General features: G+C 59.0%; 1 protein-coding gene and 1 long non-coding RNA gene across 9 annotated transcripts in view; one reads left to right on the top strand and one right to left on the bottom strand.

The window, feature by feature from the left end:
* ARHGEF18 (Rho/Rac guanine nucleotide exchange factor 18) overlaps nt 1–15,462 on the bottom strand; it is a 48,562-nt gene that overhangs the window by 27,968 nt on the left and 5,132 nt on the right. For 7 of the 8 annotated variants that reach the window (XR_008315359.1, XR_008315358.1, XR_008315357.1 and 4 more), the window contains 9 exons: nt 15,030–15,145; nt 13,873–14,273; nt 9,348–9,534; nt 8,726–8,840; nt 8,057–8,114; nt 7,418–7,462; nt 7,146–7,226; nt 6,107–6,209; nt 5,724–5,883 (listed from right to left, as the gene is read on the bottom strand). Coding sequence is in view for 5 of the 8 variants with exons in the window: in XM_053291714.1 (XP_053147689.1) it covers nt 5,724–5,883; nt 6,107–6,209; nt 7,146–7,226; nt 7,418–7,462; nt 8,057–8,114; nt 8,726–8,840; nt 9,348–9,534; nt 13,873–14,273; nt 15,030–15,145 (1,266 nt within the window). In the remaining 3 variants the exon portion in view is untranslated. Of the gene's footprint in view, nt 1–5,723; nt 5,884–6,106; nt 6,210–7,145; nt 7,227–7,417; nt 7,463–8,056; nt 8,115–8,725; nt 8,841–9,347; nt 9,535–11,433; nt 11,566–13,872; nt 14,274–15,029; nt 15,146–15,462 lie in introns of those variants that run through there. The other variant, XM_053291718.1, reaches the window with a different exon arrangement.
* LOC128343175 (uncharacterized) lies at nt 3,597–12,679 on the top strand. The gene is made up of 2 exons (XR_008315362.1): nt 3,597–3,769; nt 8,297–12,679. It is a non-coding gene; the product is annotated as an uncharacterized LOC128343175 (long non-coding RNA).

The following is a 15,462-nucleotide window of genomic DNA, read 5'->3' as shown; positions in this document are numbered from 1 at the left end:
GGGTGGAAAGGGGTGGTGGTGGTATGTTTTCTGAGCAAAGAGACGCCAGGTCTGGTCTGTGAGCTAAGAGGATGAGCAAGAGCCTTCCCTGGTCTTGGCTTACGTTTCGCAGCACACCCTCCACACCCATGTTTCTCTTTCGCAAAGCATGCTGGGATTTGGAGGCAAACCAAGTGGGGGGCAGACGAGAGAGCATGAAGTCCCAGCGCCAACCCAGCGCCAACTCACTCAACCTCTGTACTTGCATGCATTATAGACAGCAGCAGGAATATCCGAAGGCGAAGGAGAGCCAGCCCCTCAATCCTGCAAGCTCACAGGGGAGATCCAGCCCTGAGGGCGCCTTCCTTTCTCGAGAGGGGGAGGCTCGGGCCAAGAGCAGAGATGCTGAACCCCTCCCTCATTCTCACGCGCGGCCCCAAAGGAGGGGCCCTGGCTGATCCCACAGCGCAGCACTGTCAACACACTGGCCTGCCAGGCCCTCCTGGGATCCATCTAACTCCCACTAAATAAACATGGGAAGAGTCTGTTTATGAGAAGGGATTAACAGCCCGCAAGGCTCTTTGGAAGGGGCGGGGCAGCCTGGGTGCCCCAAGGTGGCAAACAGAACCGTTGCCAGATAAGCCCGGCCAGGGCTTTAAGAGGGGGTTCAGAGAAATCCACAGAGAGGGCTATCCATGGCTACTAGTCCGAGGGCTATAGGCCACCTCCAGCCTCAGAGGCAAGATGCCCCTCAACCCCAGTTGCAGGGGAGCCACAGCAGCAGGAGAGGGGGCAGGCACAGACCTCTTGCTTGTGCGCTTCACGGAGGCATCCGGTGGGCCCACTGTGGAAAACAAGGTGCTGGACTAAACGGGCCTCCTTGGGCCTGACCCAGCAGGGCTGCTCTGAGATCTGCAAGGCACCCGCCCTGCCTTGCCACTGCTCCCCTCCGCAGGAGCTGTTCTCACAGCCCTCTCCAGCCCTCAAAGCAGTGCTTCTGTGCCAGAATCTCAAATACACCCACCTACACGAAGCTGCACCAAACAAACCAGCTGCCGCTGCTGCCGCCACCACAACGATATAGTCCTATGATGATATTGCCAGCATCATCACTGACAGCAACAATACCCAAACTACAACTACTACAGATATTTCTATACGGCTTTTCAACGAAAGTTCCCTCAGTCAAGAGTGGTAGAGGCAATCAATCACATGTCGCTTCACTGCTCGTTTTATAGAGATATTCGGCTAACACTTGTGTTACCTATTTTGTCTAGATTCCCAGGTAAGCCATCGGCCTTTTACGTGTCATAAAAGTGATATTGTCGGACAGTGATATTGATGGGTGGCAAAATTTTGTGACATTGCAAGCCATGTAAGGAAGCAATGGATAAAATCATGAATGTCGATTGCACTACATATTGTTATATTGTAAATGTTTTGTAGGAAAGCACTGGCAGAACCATGAATGCTGGAGGTTACTAATCTATTGTGTTGTATTTTGTCTGGTCAATGACTGAAATAAAGTTTCCATTCAATTACAACAGAAGTTCCCAAAGCAGTTTAAAGGTAAAGTTGTGCCGTCGAGTTGGTGTCGACTCCTGGCAACCACAGAGTCCTGTGGTTGTCTTTGGTAAAATACAGGAGGAGTTGACCTTGGCCTCCTCCGGCACAGTATGAGATGCCTTTCAGCACCTTCCTATAGCGCTGCTGCCCAGCGGGGATTCGAACCGGTGACCTTCTGCTTGTCAGTCAAGCATTTCCCCGCTGCGCCACTTAAGGGACCATAATAAATAGGTGTTGCTCCCTTGTTACCATGTGGATTTTTCTCTCCTGAGTAACCTAGGAAGTGGCCTTCTACCGGGTCAGACCATCAGTCCCTCTAGCTTGGTACTGCCAATACCAACTGGCAGAATTTCTCCAGGGTTTCAGAGAGGGAGAACTTTCCCAGCCCTACCTGGAGATGCTGCTAGGGAGTGAACTTGGGACCTTCTACATGCCTAGCCAATGCTCTGCCCCGCCCCATCTCCCAAAGTGGAATACATGAGTCTCCCATCCAGGTATGGACCACACCAAGACCTGCTTAGCTTCGCAACCACCTGCCGTATTTGCTGGCCTTACAGAACAATAATAATGGAACAGGAGGAACCTACAAAGAAGCTCCGGCGAACCAAGCAACGGCTCTCCAGTCTTCTGAACAGGCCGGTACCATCCACTTGCATTCAATGACCGGGCTATAACCCCTTCACAATTAACTTATGTAATTCACAGTAAGATGTCACAAGGTGTAGTGACAGCTGGTAAGTTAAACAGCAGGTTTCTTTTTACAAGACTGGGTAACTTGCAGAGAATAGCTATTAGGCTATTACCAGATGCCAGGGACTTGCACAAAAGCAGTATGCCAACACTGCTTATTCTTGTGCCGATCTTAACTACCCTGACACTGGACATCTTACACCTGCAAAGCATCACCTCGACCCCTGACAACGGCTCTCCCTGCAGCACCTCCGAGGTTTCTGGGTGTGGACTGTCAGGTGACACCAGACGCTCCTTTCAGAAGAGAAGCCTCAGAATCACACACAGTTTGCAGTGGTGATGACAGGTACAGAGATACCTCTCAACAGGAAAAGGGCCCACCAGTAGCCTGGCTATCCTGTTTCCCCACCCCTAATTTGGAACCATGAGGCCCAGCAGCTTGACTAAGCTCTTTATAAACTAATAATAACAATAATAATAGTCCTCACAGTTCCAAATTAAGGATAAAGGTAAAGTGTGCCGTCGAGTCAGCGTTGGCTCCTGGTGCCCACAGAGCTCTGGAGTTGTCTTGGGTAGAATGCAGGAGGGGCTGACCATTGCCTCCTCCCGCGCAGTACGAGATGATGCCTTTCAGCATCTTCCTAGATTGCTGCTGCCCAATAGAGGCGTTTCCCTAGTCTGGGAAATACACCAGTGCGGATTTGAACCGGCAGCCTCTGGCTTGCTAGTTATAAGCATTTCCCTGCTGTGCCACTTAAGCTGTCTAAATATTAATAACAGCAATAGTCCTCACAGTTCCGAATTAAGGGACAGGCAGTGAAACCCAGGTAGCCCTGCACGTGCGCCTCTCTATTCAGCGGGTTTTGCGTGTGTGTGTTTTTTTAAATCAAGATCCTCATGCACTGAGCCTAGTTTGGAAAGAAACGGAGAGAGACACACGCAGGCGCAGGGAGCGACCTGGGCAGCCCCTTATAACGGTCCCCTCGCCCACTCTGAAACCAAGAGGACCAGGAACTTGATTTTTTTTTCTTCATTATTTAAAATCAGAACCCAACCGGAGCCTGTGGTTGTTATGCGCAGGCACACAGCCACACACAGAGCCCGTAGCAACCCCGGGTCTGTCTGGTGGAGGGCTCTCCCGGCGGCTCCCCTTCCAACGTGGGTTCAATGGGGGAGGGGCGGAGCTGGCAGCAGGCACTGACCTTTGACGTCATCAAGCCGCGCCCTGGCCGAGAGTGTCGGCCAGGCCCGCTTCAGCCCCTCTCCCCGGGTCTGACCCCGAGGTGCCTCGCGTGTGGGCAGCGTCGGCGGCGGCGACTCCCCTCCGGCTCCCAGTCCCAGGAGGCGCGGCCTAGCCCAGCCTCCTCGCCATGCTAAGCCCCTTCCTTCCCGGCCCCGCCCATCCTCTCGCGAGACAATCCAAGCCGCGCGAAACCGCCCCCGAACTCTCGCGGGATCTGGCGGCCCCCTTGGGCTCGGCACCTCACGAGGAGGACACAGGAGTTCGAGGGCGGAAGACGAGAGGCCGGGCGAGGTGAGCAGAAAGCGGGAGCAGCGGACACCCGGCCAGGCCCGCAGAGGCCGGACCACGAAATCTCGCGAGACGCCCAGGCGGCGCGCGGGGAGAGGAAAGGAAAGCGAGCAGCCCTGACGAAAGTCATACGCCCCGGCCCCTCGGGTCTCGCGAGATCTCGGCGGGAGGCTCGTCTGCCTCCCGCGGGGAATTTGGTTTCCTTCTTTGCAGCCCTCCGCGCGAAGCCTCAGCGGGGCTCCAAATCTCGCGATACGTCAAGAGCCTTCCGGGTCCGTCCTCCGCCCCCCCAAGCGCTGGTTACCCCTAGCAACGAGGCCCTAGCAACGAGGCCCTAGCCCCTCGAGCGGGCAGCAGCGTTTTAATGCAGGAGTTCTCCAGCCTGGGCCCCTGGGTGGGCTTGGACTACAACTCCCATCATCCCCAGCTGCTGCTGCTGAACAGGCGGGACGCTGCGCGTGCCCCTTAAATAAATAAAACTGACCCCTTTTAAAAAGAGGGCACGGCTAAGCCATTCAAGAAGGACTCAGAAGGGCGCGGCTAGCCGGGACGGAACAAGCCCCGTTAGCCATCAAGCCGAGGAGTGTGAGGGTGGCCACCTCCGACTCTGGCGGAAGCCGCCCGTCTTCCTGGGGACCTGCCCTCCACTCCCACCCCGTATCCGGCCCCGTGTCGAGCCATTCAAATCCCCAGATCACTCCCCAGAGCCGCCTGGCAACTGTGGCCAGTCAGCTCCCAGGCCTGGCAGCCCGAGGGAGCAGAGGCCTCCCCGAAATCAGGCCAGCAGCCCCTCTCTGTCTGGGGGGAGAGGTGGCGAGGGGACCAGCGGTTGGCCTTCCTCACTAGGCCCCCCCCCCCCCCCGTCCGGGTTCCTGAGAGACGATGCACACGCTCAGACCACCCACACTGGAGACCCCACAGGTGCTTATTAAGAGGCTAGGCCGATGCCCAACGGTTATTCCTCCCAGGCGAAGCAGCATGGCCAGCCCTGGCCCTCAGGCCTTGCCCAGACCCTCTCTGGGCTCCCTTGCAACGACCCCAGTCACGAGGTTGCATTGGTAACCCTCTCCCTGCCCTGCCCACACAATCCGCTCATTCTTTCTGGGCTATATCGGGCAGCAGCGATATAGGAAAGATGCCGAAAGGCATCATCATCATCTCATACTGGGCGGGAGGCGGCCATGGTCAACCCTTCCTGTATTCTACCAAAGGCAGCCACAGGGCTCTGTGGGCGCCAGGAGTCGACACCGACTCGACAGCACAACTTTACCCTTAAGAGGGGGAGGAAGCATTCTTTGGCAAAAGACGCAACGAGGGTAAGTTTATAGAAGGGGCTTTCTACCTGGGGTCCCCAGATCTTGCTGGACCGCCTCCCGTAATACCCAGCCACAATGGCACCACTATGTCTGGGGATGATGGGAGATGTAGTCCACCACTATCTGGAGACCTAAGGTTGAAAACCCCTGGCTTATAGTCATGTGAACAAAAACTCTTATATGTAAGCTCCCAAACAAGAAAGCTTTACAGCTCAAGGGAGAGCAAACCAACGAGCCGGGATAGTATAAGGGGGTGTATGTCAGGGCATGGGCGGGATGCACTCTGCAGATGCTCAGAAGCGCCCTTGCCCCCAAGGTGACTGGATAGAACTTTTTAAAAACGCAACAAAAACTGTGATCTCCAGATAAGGGGAATGTGCCTGAATTTTGGGTCTGCAGGACAGTGAATCATAGCCTAAGTGAAGCTTTTCTCAGCCTGTAGGGGACAAGGTGTGTGATGTGGCTTTTTAACAACCCTGCAGGATTTTGGCAGCTGTAGTTGGGAGATCTGGGGGAAGAACTGAGACAAGGGGTTGGTGGCTGGGGCAAGGATGTGCGGAGCAAGGGAGCACCAGGGGAGCCCTGAGACAGTGCAAGCCAAGCCAGGCCAGGCCAGCTGCGGGAGGGAGGGCGCTACTCACGCAAGCACTGGAGCCCGGTGTTGTTCAGCAGCGCCTTGCCACAGAGGGAGCAGCAGGTGTGACCTGAGAAAGCACCCCGCACCAGCGCATGCCCCTGCACGGCTTGCCTCTGCTCCTGGGCAGCCTCCGTGGCCTCCTTCTCCTGGTCCTTGTTCTTACCCTGCACAAGGGAGGAAATCAGAGGGGCAGGGATCAGGACTCCGAGCAGCCAACCCCCTTGCTGCAAGCCCCCTCGCTCACTCACGCCCCTCCCTGGGGCCCCTCCAAAGCGCCACGGCTCCTCCTCCGAGGAAGACACTCTCATGGGCAGCCCCTCCAAGCCAAAGGCCGCCTGGGCAGGGTCAGGGAGGTGAGCCTCGCTCTCCCCCACACACACCCCTCACCTTCTCCTTAGAGCTGGTGACGCGGCTGCGCAGATTGCTCAGCCGGCGCTTGACCTTGATGCTGCCCGGTTCGGCCTTGTCGCTCTTCCTGCTCTCCTCACTCCTGTGGCAAGGAAGGAAGGAAGATGGGGACGCGGCCAGTGAGGGCTAGCGCTGTCCTTGGGGAGCCCCAGTGGGGTGCAGGGCCCTGGGGCAAACCAGCCGTTACGTGTCGGGGCCCCTTCCAGTTCATGATGATGGGGGTCGAAAGAGTGGGGCCCCGGGGCGGTTGCCCAACTTGCCCTGCCCCAAGGACAGCCCTAGAAGCAGGAATGGGAGAGCCTGTCCCACTGCTCCAGCTGCCCCCCAGAAACACAGTCCTGACTGGCTCGCCTTGGGACTGGCTCGACTGGGAGCCCTCCAAGGCGTTTTCCACACAGGGCTTCTCACTCGCCTCCTCCAGAATGGAGGGTCTGCATTCACAGATCAGCCAGATTCACCCCAAAGTCCCTGCGAGCAATCAGGGAGCACTCCACGCACAATTCGGGTTTTTTACTGCACCTTAGAGTACAGCCCGATTTATATCTGTTGGTTTTTTTAAATCCAATTTTTGTGTCAGTTTTGGTGGCAACTTTGAACTCACAGTAAAGCCTGCTGTGTGAAAAATCCTGGGGTGTGGGTGTGTGTGTGTGTGAGAAAGCCTCGCCAAGATCCAAACCAGCTGCCAGCTCCTGCCAGAGCGACTCGTACCAGGCTCCAGAACCCGGCAGAGTCCGCACTGCCTGGGGCGATGCAGCAGAGAGTGTGTGGCCAACCCTGACCGAAGCTCTTCCTGGAGGGGGGTGGGTCCCCCCGCAAGAGGAGGTCCCCCCAGTATGTCCCCCAATCAGCAAGCCATCCCCACCTCCAGGCTTGTGCCCACGAGTCGCCCAGATGCCGACCCCTGGATTCTCCAGGCCAGGCCTGCAGGGCTTAGCAGTGCCCGCTGCAGGGTCAGGAGCCGCAGGGCTGGCGTGCCTCCCCCCGAAACCCACCCACGCGGCTCCCCCAGCTTACTTACTCATGCGCCAGGAACTCGAACCAGGTGAGGTTCTGCTGGGCCTCAGCGCTGTCTTCTGGTGCACAGGACCCTTGCTTAGCACTAGCCGTGGACACACCAAGCGAGACACGTGGTATTTGTAAGCGGGGGGGCAGCATGCATGTGCCGTCGGCCCAGTCCCTGCTCCCCAGACACTGAGGGACAGGAGGCCCGGGACCAGAAACTGCCTCGCTGGCAGCCAGCCCTTAACCCTCAGGCCTCCCTGGGTGGGCCCTCCTCCCTGCGAGACGCACCTGTGGTACTGCTCTAGTTCCTTCAGCACCTGCTGAACCATCAGCCTGTTGGGAGAAGGAATGGAAGTCAGGCCTGCCGTCTGGAGCTCCTGCTGAGGCACGCTCCAAGCCCGGAGGAGGAGGAGGAAGAGGCCTGAGCTCCTGCTCAGAACCCCCGGCTGGCTCCCAAAACGGCATTTCTTGTTCGTTTTCTGCCCACTTTACTCAGCCCCGTCAACGGCTCCTGCAACAGCTGACAGCTGTTACAAACCGCCCTGAGCCATTTTTGGAAGGGCGGTATAGAAATCGAATGAATGAATGAATGAATGAATGAATGAATGAATAGAATTCATATGCAGACCCCCCCCCCCCAAAAAGCCCTTCTGTAAAAAGCCACCCACCCCACCCACCATCTCTCAAAAGCAGCCCCAGGACACACGGAGCTCCTCCACAGCCTTCTGCTTGGCTGGCCGGGCATGTCACAGCCCCAGAGGGAGCCCTCCGAAGCCTCCAAGCTGAGCAGGGAGCTTAGATGTGCAGAGCAGCTGGGTAAAGAGATGTCTGGGGAGGCCGGGACTCATCCAGTTCAGGATGGTGCTGTGAGCTGGGGCTTGTGCCCCTCGGGGCACGGGCGGGAGGGGACCCCAGCTGGATACCTACACTTGTTCCGGGGGGATGTGCTCCTTCTCCACCATCTCCAGCCCAGGCGACACGATTCCTGAAATGTTCCCCCCCCCAAAAAAAGGTAAGCCACGAGAAGGGGGGCTCCCCAGACAGTGCCCTGGCTGATCAGCCCCACTCACCACCCCATTTGGTCCCCGCCCTGGCTAGGGTTGCCATATTCAAGATTCCCAAATCCAAGCGGGAACTAATTTACGTTTACATTTGTTTATTTGACAGATCTGTCTACTTTCCCCACCTTCTCCACCCTCCCGTGTGATCGGATCCCAAGTAAAATCCGAGCAACGCCATGTGAAATCCGTGTGAATCCGGTTGGGATTTAGCAGCCAGGTGAAGGAGCCAAAATCCGGGGGCTGCCCTAAATTCCGGGGAACATGGCCACCCTACGAGTCGCCCCTGCCTTCAAGCTGCCAGCTCCCGAGCCTGAAGGAAAACCTCCCTCCCCTCAGGGCAACTTCTCCTCATCCAAGTCCCTGCCAAGCTGAGAAAACCTGCCCCACGGAGCACCTCGGCTTTGGAAGGCGAGCGAGAAGCATCCTCTGGAGCTGGCAGCCCTCTGGTCTCCGTCCACTTGGTGCAGTGCCATCACACACACACACCCCGTTTGACAAAGGATCCAGCACGCCGCCCCCCCAAAGGGCTACCCACCCACAGTGTCTGGGAGCGAGACCTCCGGGCTTCGGGACATTCGTGGAGAGGCGACACTGTCGGCGGGGGACGGGACCGACTGGGACCTCAGGCCCTTGCCAGGGCTGCCAGACTCCTGTAAGAAGAAGAGGAGGAGGAGGAGAAGGCGCCCCTTGGCGGGGCCCTCACTGGTTTCAAACCCCTCCTCGGTGCAGCCCGCAGCAGCAGCAGCAGCAGCAGGACAACCGCCATGGCATGCCCGGTGCCACTGCCACCCCAGGATGGCCAAAAAAGAGGCTCCCACCATTTTGTGGAGCTACCAGCATCAAAGATGTGCCACCCCCCGGACCCCTTCCGAGGGCGCCCTTTGAGGGGAGCTTGCTCTGGTCTCCCGCAGTCTCCAGTGGCGGAAACCGGTGAGCACAGCAGGCCCCGAGAGCCCCCTTGGGGGAGGCCTCGCCCCAGGCCCCGCAGCCGCCCGCCCACCCCTCAGAAGCCAGAGGCAGGCTGCAGCCGCCGGACGAGGCTGCGGCCGACTGGAGGGGCAGGCTCTCTGGGGTTCTCGGGCAGCGAGGAAGAAGCCCCGTCACTGCCGCTGCCGCCTCCCAGTGCCCAGCCTCCGCTTCCCGCAGCCCAGACTCACCCCATCGTCCGGATCGCACACAAGGTCCAGGCCCAAAGGCTTGATCTGCACCTGGATCACGGTGCCTTCCCCAGTGGCCAGCCCCGTCTGGGGCAGGGGCAGAGGTGGGGGCAAGCCCAGGGAGCTCTGGTCCCTGCTGTCCTCCTTCTCTGCATCGCTCCCGGGATCTGAGGCGCTGAAGCTGAGCCTGAGGGGGCAGGGAGGAGAGCATCAGAGCCGGAGGGGCACAGCGGCCTCCAGAAGACCTCCCGGAGTGCCCCACTGCCCCCTTGCCCTTGGCTAGGGCCGCCTTCTGCCACCTGGCACATGACTCCGGTTTCCAGTCTGAGAGCTGGGCTGGTGGTGGTGACAGGGCGCAGATTTCTCAGCTGAAAAAAAAGTCTGGATTTGCCTCGTCCTCTCAGATGCAGCCATGTCCTGTTGGGGACCGGCGTGAAGCCCGGGAAAGTGTGAAGGGCCCCCCGCCCCGCCCCGCCCCGCCGTGGGTGCCTGCATCCGCTTTATGGCTGCCTTTCTTTCTAACGGTCAGACTGGGAGGCCCCTCTCCGTGACTGCAGCCCAATGACTTTATTTCCATGCTGCACGCGAGGCTGTTTGGGGCTCTGGAGCACCCGCCGAAGACAGGAGAGACCCAGCGCGGTGCCCGAGAAAGGGCAGCCTTGTGCCGGGGGCGCCTTCTCTCTCCGCCTCCCTGCTCCTCCCCGGCCGCAAGGGGGCCTGGAGCGCCCCCCCCGGCCCAGCAGGCCTTTCTGCTGCTGCCGCCAGTGGGAGAGGGGAGCGCTGTGGACCCCCGATCTCGAATCACTGGGCTGCAGCTTTGCTCCTGCCCCGCCCGCAGCCTTCCCTGTGCCTGGCTCCCACCGGGGCCCAAGAGGAAAGAGGCTCTGCCCTGCCAAGCCGCCATTTCGCCTCGGGTCCCCCCTGCCTGTGAGCCACAATTCGGCACCTGTCTCCAGGCTGTGGACCCAGAAGGAAGGGGGGACACCCATAATATGCCTGAAGCCTGCCCAGCCCTAGAGCCCAGGTCCCCAAGCAGCCATGCTTCTCCCCCCCCCCACCAACAGCAGGACAATGGCTGCCTGCTTGTCAATGGCTAGGTAGTCAATGGCTGCCTACTAGTCTGGCGGCTTGGGGCCACCTCCAGCCTCAGAGGCAAGATGCCTCCGAATCCCAGTCACAGCAGGAGAGAGGGCCGGCTCCCCAGAGGCACCTGGCGGGCCACTGCGAGAAGCAGGAAGGACGCCGGCCGAGAGAGGCCTCCTTGGGCCTGATCCAGCAGGGCTGCTCCTCTGTTCTTCACTGCAGAGCCCTGGAGGAGACAGGAGCGCCTGCCCCGTTGTGACCGAAAGCCCTGCCAAGATCCCAGGCAGAGCGCGTTCCCCCAGGCACCTTATAAGGAGGGCCAAGTTAAAAATAGACCCCCCACCCCATGGCCAGGCAGCCAGATCAATAGTGCTGGTTCGGAGCTGGCAGGGATGCAGGGAAACAGCCGTCCCCTCACGGGATCGGCACAGCCTTACAAAGGCATCTGGCCCTGGCGGGTTCCGGAGCACCACGGGGCCACTTTCCACTGCTCTGATGACCGTCCAGGGCCCTGTCAGCCCTCCTGCTTGGAAGCTCGGCGGGGGGGGGGAGAGGCCTCCCCCTTGGAAAGCTGCTCTTTGTTGGCCTTTTGCTTGGCTTGTTTGTGCCTCCAGGAAGAGGTGCACCTAGGCAATTTGGGAGCCTGGAGCTCAAGGCTTCTGGAGGGGCCCTGCCACCCAGTATTTGGCCCCCAGGGGGTGTGCAGGCGCTGGACTCTGGCCCTGAAGTCCAGGGGCAAGGGCGCCACTGCCTGCAAGCTTCAAAAAGACAGGGTCCACCACCCCAGCAGGGGACCTTCAAGAAGCCCACATTTCAAGCAGCAGTGGGGTGGGCATTGGGGCGGTGAAAAGGGGGCCCCTGACGCCCACACAGCACATGTGTGGGCCCAGCAGGCTGGGCTACACATCGCCCTGCCCAGGCAGGAGGGGAGGGGGTGGCATCTTCCAAAGCCAAGCCCCGGCAGGCAGCCGGGTGTGTTTGCCCCTCCCTGCCAGAGACTCACCTGCAGAGCTCCGAGAAACAGCCGCCCATGGCTCGCTGACCTAGAGCCCCGCGTGGCTGGTCACTCGCGTCACCAAAGGACAGCCAACCTCCGAGATGCTGCCGCTTCTCGAGGTGGCTGCCAAATGAGCCCTTGGCAGAACCCTGGCAGGTCTCCTTGGAGAACCACAATGACAGGATTCTGCGGCTGATTGTGAGGTCACCAGGTCAGTTACTGGCCACACTGGTTGTGGTTTGAATCGGTTCTGTGTCTCAGGGCTTCAGGGGAGAGTCGTCCCTGTCCTGCCCTCCCAGCTCCTCATGTCCCCCACCCCACTCCGCATCACATGCTGAAGTCCCTTCTCTAGGAAACTCCTCCATGTTCCTCTTGGCACGGAGACCCCGTTTCTGTCCAGAGTACACAAAGAGAAAGCCAGTAAACCCATGGAACTCACTGCCCCTAGATGTAGTGATGACTACTCACTTGGATGGGTTCGAAAGGGGGTTGGACACATTCACCGAGTAAGAGAGGCCCCTCAGTGGCTAGAGAAAGAACCTCCAAGTCCAAAGGCTGAATCTCAGATCGGGGAACATGCAATGGCCGAGACTTTTTGCCTTGGCACTCTTACATGTTGCGTTCATTATGAACGTTGTTTCCTCCTGCACAAGCAGCAGGTGCAGCCCGCCCCTCTCCACAAGCATTCCCACAATGCAATGCGGGACACTCAAGTTGCATTGGGGGATTCTCCCAGGATTGGGCACTCTAGGTGTCCCTCTCTGTGTGCGGCCGGGCTGGAAGCAGTCCGTTCTTGCACATGAGCAAGTAGCCAGGGTGAACAGCACCTTGCTGGGATCGGGCCCGATGCTGGCACTTTACACACACCAGCTAACCCAGGCTGGGCATCCCGAGCTGCACATGAGGACAGCCTCATGGTCTCCCTGTTCATTGCTTATTCCAGGTTACGCATGATCCCAACATGACAGTTCCCTACCGTGCTGCCTGGTGAAAGCAAGGAAGTGTAAGCAAGTGTCCCATACTCTGAAGGAAGTCAATATTGCTATTTTTCTGTGTGGCTCTGTTGTAATGAGAGGCCGTTGGCTGTAATAACAATGAAGTTGAAGTATATTGCTATTTATTTTTATTTGTTTACGTTTCTATCCCACTATTCTGCCAAGGACCACCTTGGGGTTATCTTTTTAACGAAAGGCGGTATATAAATGCAAAAATAAATAAATAAAATAAATAAAAATAAAATAGTGTACAGGCAGCCCTCGTGGTTAACAACCGTAGTTTCACATATCTGCGGATTGGGCTTTAGCTAGAGACTGGTTTCCTTATCCAAGGTGAAGAAGAAGAAGAAACCACAGGCCAAGTCACCTATTTGCAGTTCTAAACGGCTGGAAATGATTTCCAGTGTCATTTCTGGCTGCCATTTTACAGTGCAGAATCATTTTGGCAGGGGGGTGGGGTGGATCTGGATCTTAATTTGGTTTACACCCCTGCTGGAGCGTTTGTCATGGTTGACGTGTCTATGAGGAAATAGTTCAGGAATAAGCAGTGTTTTAGCACTGCAGTTTTTATTAGTATTAGTGTTTCCCACCACCACCACCAAAAGTACTGCATATGTGTAAAAACTGTGCAGCAATAATAGGAAAATAAGAAACAGAAAAAACTCAAATATTTGCCAGAAATTAAGAGTCATTTGAGGTGGAAGTGTATCTCCTAGACCAGGGATTCTCAGCATAGGGTCCCCAGATGTTATTGGACATCACCTCCCATCAACCCCAGCCCCAGTGGCCTTTGGTTGGGGATTCTGGGAGTTGAAGTCCAATAACATCTGGGGACCCAACGCTGGAATCCGTCCTGGACAACTCACAGCCAGCAAGCTTTGCAAGACCTGAGCTGGCAAAGAGAGCAAAGCCGAGGCCTCTGAGCAGAGAAACAAAACTGGGAAGAGGGTCCTTCACCCAGGATCGCCTGCGCTGACTGGCAGCAGCTCCCCACCCGAGATCCTTCTAGCTGGGGATCCCTTCATCAAGGGGAGTTGTGCTTAACCTCAGCTGCCAGACAGGCCAGGGTCTTCCAGGATTAGAACCCACGATGGATACCCCCAGGGGTTGCAGAGTGGCCAGAGAAAGCATGTCGTGACGGAGCAAGACGCAATTATGTCCGCTGCTTAATGGCCCAAAGAGCAGCTCAGGGTTGCATGTGTGGCTCTCCCCCTGCCACAACAACCCTGTGAGGTAGGCCAGGCGGAGAGATCATGATTGGCCAGCCCGCCCCCGATGAGGCGGACCCAGCCAGGGCAAAGCCCCCAGCCCAGCTCTCCCCGAAGGGGGACTCGGGAGGGAGAGCCGGCCCCAGCCACATGCCGCTGACTCCGCGGCCTCCCCGCCAACAGCAGCGCTGCGGCCAGGGCTTGCAGCAGGGAGCCCCCAGCCCCGCCTCTGCCAGGCTCACCTTTGCTGGGCTTCTGCGGGGGAGAGGGGGCTTCCCCAGCTGTATCGCCGTGAGGTGGACATGGCCCTGACCAGCACCGGGAAAGCCACCTCCAGGGCTCCAGCCTCCAGCGCCACGAAGCCCCCCTGGCTCCCGGAGCTGCATGAGCAGGCACACGCCGTGTCCAGGTAGTGGCCCCCCACGGCCTCCTGGAAGCCCCCGGGGCTTTCTGCCGAGGAGCGAGGGGGTGGCCACTCCGGCTGCTTGGCCATCAGGGGCTCCAGGGGGCCGCCGAGGCCCAGGTCCTTGTAATACTCCGAGCCCTGGAGAGCCGAATCGATGGAGAGGAGGTCCTCTGTGCTGCTGTGGGGGGCGCCCAGGCAGCCGTCCGGCTCCGGAGAAGAGGCCGCCTCCTCCTCCTCCTGCCAAGGGAAGAGAGGCCCGAGTGGGGAGCTGCTGAGGGGCAAGCAGGGGCTCCCACCCATCCAGCCCTCCCCTTCCAACCCGCGGGGGCTGCCTTGGGAAGGGGGCCGGACTCCTCCGAGCACCACAGCAGAGGCTTCTGGAAGGCGCAAGCGTCTTCTTCCAGATCAGGGTTCCTTCACCTTGGGCCCCCAGACATTGCTGGACTACAACTCCCAGAATCCCCAGACATGGCCTCTGTGGCTGAGAATTCTGGGAGTTGTAGTCCAACAACATCTGGGGGGCCCCAAGCGCCGCCATCCCTCTCGCCCTCCTGACCCGGCACTGGGGGCCGCCCTCGCCTGGGTGGAGGATGCGGGGAGGGAACTGCTGCACCCCGAGGAGGGGAAAGGCAGACCTGGGCGCTCCAGGCAAGCCCTGCGCCCTCCACCCAGGGCGGGGCTGTCCCAGCTGGGCTCACAGGTCTGGGCGCCCCCTCCCCACGCTCCAGATGTGGGCCTGCTCTGGCTCTCTCCTGGGCTGCCTCCGGGCAAAAGGGCAGGGGGCTTCCGAATGCTCCAGGGGCAGGAGAGCGGGTGGGCATCGGGTGGGCCCCTTTGCGGGGGACAGGCTGCTGGCCTGGAGAGGCCTCCTTGGGCCTGACCCGGCAGGGCCATCATACCCTCTGCTCAGGGAATCCTCCAGCCTGGGAGGCCAAGGCACGGACCGCCCACTCCCTGGAGGAAGAGCCTGTGTGGCTGGCCGCACATACTCACCCTCTCCTCGGCCATGCTGCCAAAGAAGACCTCGTCTTCAGCAATCTGGGGGGGCGAGAAGGCCTCCGGGCTGCTGCAGGCTGAGGCGTGGCCGGCAGGGGGCTTGCATTCTGACCCTGGGCGGGTGGGGAGGGAGAGAGAGAGAGAGAGAGAGGAGGGGGCAGGAGCAGCCCCTTAGCAGGCAGAAAGGCTGGGCAAGCCCCCTTCCTCTGCCCTCCAGCTGGAAGAGGTGGGAAGAAGAAGAAGAAGAAGACCCACAAGTCTCAGAGCTCTGGCTGGGCAGCCATCCTCACTCCTTGGCCCCCTCCCACCCCCTTGCTGCCCCAAAGCCTCCGTCCCTGCACATGGCATGACTGAGATGCCTCCCCCTGCCCCAGACCCCCAACCCCGCCACCGCCATTGTCTCTGCACAGTCAGCATAAACAGGCCTGAA

Source organism: Hemicordylus capensis, chromosome 2 (assembly GCF_027244095.1).
Source record: "Hemicordylus capensis ecotype Gifberg chromosome 2, rHemCap1.1.pri, whole genome shotgun sequence".
NCBI lineage: Eukaryota > Metazoa > Chordata > Lepidosauria > Squamata > Cordylidae > Hemicordylus > Hemicordylus capensis.
The sequence above is the reverse complement of the archived record's forward strand: the minus strand, read 5'-3'. Positions and strand labels throughout refer to the sequence as shown.